Genomic DNA, 6,278 nt, shown 5'->3' with positions numbered 1-6,278 from the left:
TTGGATTGGATGTGGACTTTGTCTCAAGGAGCTGTAGAAAGAAAATGGAAGAGTATTTTTTGTTTTGACTGAAGGTAAATTTTTTGCTGTTCTTTTTTTAGTATCTCAGCTGAGATTAAATGCCTGTACACTGTGCTTGCCACGGAGTATGGAGACATTCAAGGTGGTCTTCAGACCGTGTGACTTAAGACAGTTCAGCCTCCTGTGCAGACTTTACCTTTGTGAAGGGCAGCTCCACTGTGTTTGACAAATGCAACTGCAAGTCCCAACACCTGCACTCTCAGCAATAGCCTGGATCCAGACCACTGAACACTTTACACATTGAAGGGTAAAGGACACCTCAAATTCCATTTGAGATGTTGCGGAGAACCAGTGTAAGGAACACTGGGCAGGTTAGCTATCCTTTTGATACTCCAAGATGTTAAGGACATGTGTACTTGTTCTTGCACTATCTGAAGTTTCCTGAGAGCTGATAATTTCATGTCTAGTCCTATGGCATAGTCTAGTCAACAGTAACTGGAGACAATAAAATGAGAGCACACAATTTTCTGCCGCAGGGGACCTTCGGGTTCCTAGCCAGCAGGAAATTGCAGTTGCTGCTCTCATTTGGCAGGACGCGCACCTTCCACCAACCAAACACTTGCAAACTCCTAAAAACGTTACTTTCCTTTCGTGCAGACACAAGCTGCTCATTACTCACCGGGGCTCGGCAACACTCCTTAAACCGAGGCAGCTTTTAATTCTCGCTTTTCCCGCTGACACCCACATCACAACATCTTTCCCCAAAAGAACACAAGACGATTTTATTTTAATAATTATTTCTTTTTCTATCTTAGTTTCCAGACGGGAGTACTTTCTTCCCCTGGTCCCAGTGCTTCCCGCGCACGCACACACACGCACCCACCCCCGCTCCGATGTGGACCCGCCGCTGCCCCCAGCAGAGCGCCTGCCTGCCCGCCCTGCCTGCCGGCCCTGCCTCCCTGCCCGCCTGCGGCGCTGCCGCAGCCTCCGCGGGCGCGCCCCCCGCCGCCCCCCGTGCAGTGCCCGTGAGCGCTGCCTGACACCACCCCCCCACCACCCGCCCCGCGGCGGCGGCAGCAGCGGCGGCGGCGGCAGCGCCCTCCCGGGCGGAGGGGGAGGATCATGGGCGGCGCGCACAGCCCAGCCCAGCGCGGCGGCGGCGGCGGCGGCGGCGGCAGCGGGGGAATGGGCAGCCGCGGGGAGGCGAGGCGCCGGGCGGGCGGCGGAGCGGGCGGGCTGCTGGGGCGCAGCCGGCGGCGGCAGCGGCGGCCGGGCATGGGGCCCCCGGGCAGTCGCGGCAGCACCACCGCACGCGGCAACCTGCAGGTGAGGGCTGGGGCGGTGGGAGGTTGAGCGGGGCGTCCTGCCCCCCGAGCCCCGCTTCGCACCAAGCAGCAAAATTGGCAAAAAAACCCAAATAACCCAAGCCGTATATATACATACATGTATATATATATATATATATATATATGTTCGTTGTGTTTTTTTTCTCTTGGCTCCGATCTCCACAGATCAGAGCCGCCGTGAAAAGTTGTTTCGTTTTTGTTTTTTGTTTTTTGTTTTTTTTAATTGCTGCTGCCGACTCGGGTTTTAGCCGAGAGCCGCGAAGAAGGGAAATGGGTGGTTAAAAGGGGAGGAGGAGGAAAAATCCTCCGTGGAGACGATGCCCGAAGTTACTTTCGGGGAGCCCGTTTCCATACGCGAGGGGCTGGGGAGGCGCTTGCCAACGCGGGCAACTTCCTTCGCGCAGCTTCTCCGCGGCTTCTCTGTTCCACTCGTGTTTCCAGCCGGCAGACAGAGGGGGACCCCGGCGGGGCTGCGCGGCGGCCTGGGGGGCGGCCGGGGGCCCGTGGTGGAGGGGCTGGAGCCACTGCCTCCGCGGCCGCGGGGGCCAGGGACCCGCACGGGCTGCGATGCCCGAAGCGCGGCGGTGCGGGGGTCCCCGCTGCTCCGCAGGGCCCGTGGGCCTGGGGGAAGAACAGGCTTTAGGACGGGGCGAGGGGTGGGGGGAGTGGGGGACGCGTTTCACATTGCTGCTGTGGAAAGGGAAGGGGGCGAGCAAACGTTTGGGGGTGTGCAGGGGGGTGCCCTGGCTTGGGATGTGCTTGCGGTTGGGAGGATAGGTGCTGCTGGTGAGAAGGGGGAGAGCTTAGCTTGAGGAGGTGAGGGGGGAGAAGTGCTGCTGGGGCGGGGGCGGGCAGGGTGCCCCTGGGCCATCCCTGGCAGTGAGTGTTTCCTGTGGGGAATGCAGCTGGTGGTGCCTGGAGGGTACACATGGCGATGCCCTGGAAGTAGCTGCTGTACTGGAGGGAGAAGATGGGGGGAGAGGGAGGATGGCTTCATGTTGCAGATGCCGCACTCCCTGCTCGCAGTGACAGTAGGGGCGGCAGTGGGCGGGGGGGGGGGGGCCTGCCTCTTGCCTCCCCTCCTTCTCTAACACCACCCCCTCCCCACACCCCTGTGCCTCTCTCTCCTCAGCACTTACTCCTCTTCCTGCTCTTCGTTGGACCTTTCAACTGCTTTGCCAGTTACAGCCGCGCCACAGAGCTCTTCTACAGCCTCAACGAGGGGCTGCCGGCTGGGGTGCTCATCGGCAGCCTGGCCCGTGACCTGCGGCTGCCGACAGCTGCTGGGCAGCACACTGCAGCCTCCCAGCCTCCACTCTCCTTCACTCTGGCCTCCCGTGGCTTGGGGGGACAGTATGTGAAGCTGGACAACCGGTCTGGGGAGCTGCACACCTCAGCCGTGGAGATTGACCGGGAAGCTCTGTGTGTGGAGAGCAGTGGGGCCACCATCTTTGGGGGAGCTGCTGCTCTCTCCTCTTCCTCGCCCTCATCGGAGTCATGCCTGCTGCTGCTGGATGTGCTGGTGCTGCCACAGGAATACTTCCGCCTGGTGAAGGTAAAAATTGCTATCCGGGATGTTAACGACAATGCGCCCCGCTTCCCTGTGCCCCACATCCGCCTGTCGGTGCCTGAGAATGCACCTGTGAACACCCGCCTGGCTATCGAGCATCCTGCCCTTGACCCCGATGTAGGCACCAATGGTGTCCAGACCTACCGCTTGCGAGATAACTACGGTGTCTTCACCCTGGATGTGGAGGAGAATGAGAGTGGGGAGAGGACTCCTTACCTGATTGTTATGGGGGCTCTGGACAGGGAGACACGGGATGAGTACGTCACAGTCATCGTTGCTGAGGATGGAGGGACTCCTCCACTTGTGGGCAGTGCCACTCTCACTATTGGCATCAGCGACATCAATGACAACTGCCCCCTGTTCAATGACTCGCAGCTCAATATCACCCTTTATGGGAATTCCAGCTTAGGGACACATGTGGCCACTGTCCACGCGGTAGACATGGACCTTGGATCCAATGCCCAGATCACCTACTCCTACAGCCAGAAGGTTCCCCAGCCATCCAGAGATTTGTTCCACCTGGATGAAAGCACAGGAGCCATCACTGTCTCCAGTAAAGTTGATGGGGACACTCCAAGGCTCCACAGGCTGATCATATTGGGCAACGGTCCTGGTTGTATCCCTGCCGTGATCACAGTTCTAGTGACCATCATCAAAGTCATGATGAGGCCACCTGAAGTTGTCCCTCGTTTCATAGCTAATGAAGCAGAAGGGGTGGTGTACTTAAAGGAACTGGAGCCTATCAACACACCAATAGCATTTTTTACCATCAAAGACCCTGATGAAAAATACAAAGTCAATTGCTATTTGGATGGCGGTGGGCCTTTCAGACTTTCACCGTACAAGCCATACAACAATGAATATCTGTTGGAGACCACAGAGCCTTTGGACTATGAGACACAGCAATTGTATGAAGTCTCTGTAGTTGCATGGAACTCAGAAGGATTTCATGTCAACAAAATAATCAGAGTACAGGTTCTGGATGACAACGACAACTCGCCAGTTTTCTCTCAACAGCTGATAGAATTATCCATTGAGGAGAACAATGTTCCCAATGCTTTCTTGACCAAACTGCATGCTACTGATGCTGACAGTGGAGAAAGAGGGCAAGTGTCCTATTTCTTAGGTCCTGATGCCCCTTCCTATTTTGCTTTAGATAAAACCACAGGAGTTCTTACAGTTTCCACCCAACTGGACAGAGAAGAAAAAGAGAAATACAGATACACTGTCAAAGCTGTAGATTCTGGGTTCCCTCCAAGAGAATCAATAGCAACTGTCACCATCACTGTGTTGGATAAAAATGATAATAGTCCAAGATTTATCAATAAGGATTTCAGCTTTTTCGTTCCAGAAAACTTTCCAGGTTTTGGTGAAATTGGAGTTATAAGTGTCACAGATGCTGACACAGGGCAAAATGGATGGGTTGCCCTTTCAGTTCTGAATGGAAGTGATATTTTTGTCATAGATACTGGAAAAGGAGTTTTGAGAGCTAAAGTCTCCCTGGACAGGGAGCAGCAAAGCTCCTACGTTCTGTGGATTGAAGCAGTTGATGGCGGTGATCCTGCCCTGTCTTCTACAGCAAAAGTTACTATTCTCCTTCTGGACATAAATGACAATCCCCCTTTGGTCTTGTTTCCTCAATCTAATATGTCTTATCTGTTGGTACTTCCTTCTACCCTTCCTGGCTCTCCCATCACTGAGGTCTATGCTGTTGATAAGGATACTGGCATGAATGCAGTCATAGCTTACAGCATCATAGGAAGAAGAGGCCCTCGACCGGAGTCATTTAGGATTGACCCTAAAACTGGTAATATCACCTTGGAAGAGTCACTGATGCAAAATGACTATGGCCTCTATCGGCTGCTTGTAAAAGTTAGTGATCACGGCTATCCAGAACCTCTCCATTCCACCGTCATGGTGAACCTTTTTGTCAATGACACTGTTAGCAATGAGAGCTACATTGAAAGTTTGTTAAGAAAGGAGCCTGATATCAGTATAGAAGAAAAGCAGCCGCAAATATCCATAGAGCCTACACATAAAAAAATGGAGTCCGCATCCTGCATGCCTACCTTGGTAGCTCTGTCAATAATAAGCTTGGGTTCAATCGCTCTAGTAACAGGAATGGGCATTTACATCTGTCTAAGAAAAGGGAAAAAGCATCACAGAGCAGATGAAAACTTGGAAGTACAAATCCCATTAAATGGAAGAATTAACCTGCACATGTTGGAGAAGAAACCAATGGAGATTTCTAACATTTGACATTTCTTTGTGGATAAATCCAACATCTGAAAAACCTTGGAGAATTCTGAAACACCTAGCCGTGGGTTGTATTGATAGAGGTTGCAATGAAGGACCACTAATTTATAACTTAATAGTATTGTAATTGTAAATAGCTGTTTACAGTTTTTTAAATTCAAATTAAGTGTACAGCTTTTTTATGAAACCTTAGTAACTAACAGCTAGCACCCTGTCTATAAATGCGTGGACATCATTTGCAGCTTTCATAAATCAGTAAGATCAGTGATCATAAAAAAAGGGGAAGGTAAGAGGATTCTTTAAACTCTAAGTTTTAAAAGTCTTTTTAACCACAAGAGGGCATCAGATGTTCCTGAGCAGGGAACTGTTCGAGGTACTGTCCATGAGATAAACAGAGTATATTTTAAGTATATTGGTTTTAATATAAAATACACATCGGCATACAGACATTTAACCACACAAAAAAAAAAAAAGAGAAATGTCTGTCCCGATGTATGTATCTTTAAAAGAATAAAGACATTAAAATGCACTAGTAATAAAAAGAGAATGTTTATTACCTCACAAGTGAAGCTTATACAGTAGGATAGAAAAGGCATTAACAAGAAGTGCAATTCCTGTTGAGCAAGAATGCAAGATATTGTAATGAAAATCTGAACTGCTGTGACATATCATCTTTCATTTGCTCCAGATTTCACTCACATCACTTGCTCCAGCAATCTTGCTGGACATTCTAATGGAAACATTATATTTAATATTTCCTATAGCAAATAATGACAGAACCCCATGCTCACCCTCATAAACATGCCAGATGCAAGGAAGCAAGGGAATGGCTAAATCTTTAGTTGTCACAGAAGTGGTGATATTTTTTTGTACTTAGAGCAATCTGTCAGTAGTAGTTCATCAGTTTGGTTGTGTAATAGATTTTTCATGTGATACTTCTGAATCTGATCTGCCAGATGAAAACAAAAATCACTTCATATTCTAAGGAATTACAAGGCTTAGTTTATTCTGACTGTTGTTCCTTTCAGGATTGATATTTCATGTGAAAGATCTTGTTTCTGACTTTTGGCGACCGTTCCTGGCTC

The 6,278-nt window shown here is 50.4% G+C and overlaps 1 protein-coding gene across 1 annotated transcript; it reads left to right on the top strand.

The window, feature by feature from the left end:
• The first annotated feature begins 2,337 nt into the window (after positions 1 to 2,337).
• Positions 2,338 to 5,196, top strand: PCDH20 (protocadherin 20). The gene has a single exon (XM_009953565.2). It carries the CDS (start codon positions 2,338 to 2,340, stop codon positions 5,194 to 5,196), a length of 2,859 nt encoding a protein of 952 aa, XP_009951867.2.
• Positions 5,197 to 6,278: the final 1,082 nt, after the last annotated feature.

This window comes from Leptosomus discolor, chromosome 1 (assembly GCF_034619465.1).
Source record: "Leptosomus discolor isolate bLepDis1 chromosome 1, bLepDis1.hap2, whole genome shotgun sequence".
Taxonomy (NCBI): domain Eukaryota; kingdom Metazoa; phylum Chordata; class Aves; order Leptosomiformes; family Leptosomidae; genus Leptosomus; species Leptosomus discolor.
Note: the sequence above shows the minus strand (reverse complement) of the source record. Positions and strands in the feature narration are given on the sequence as shown.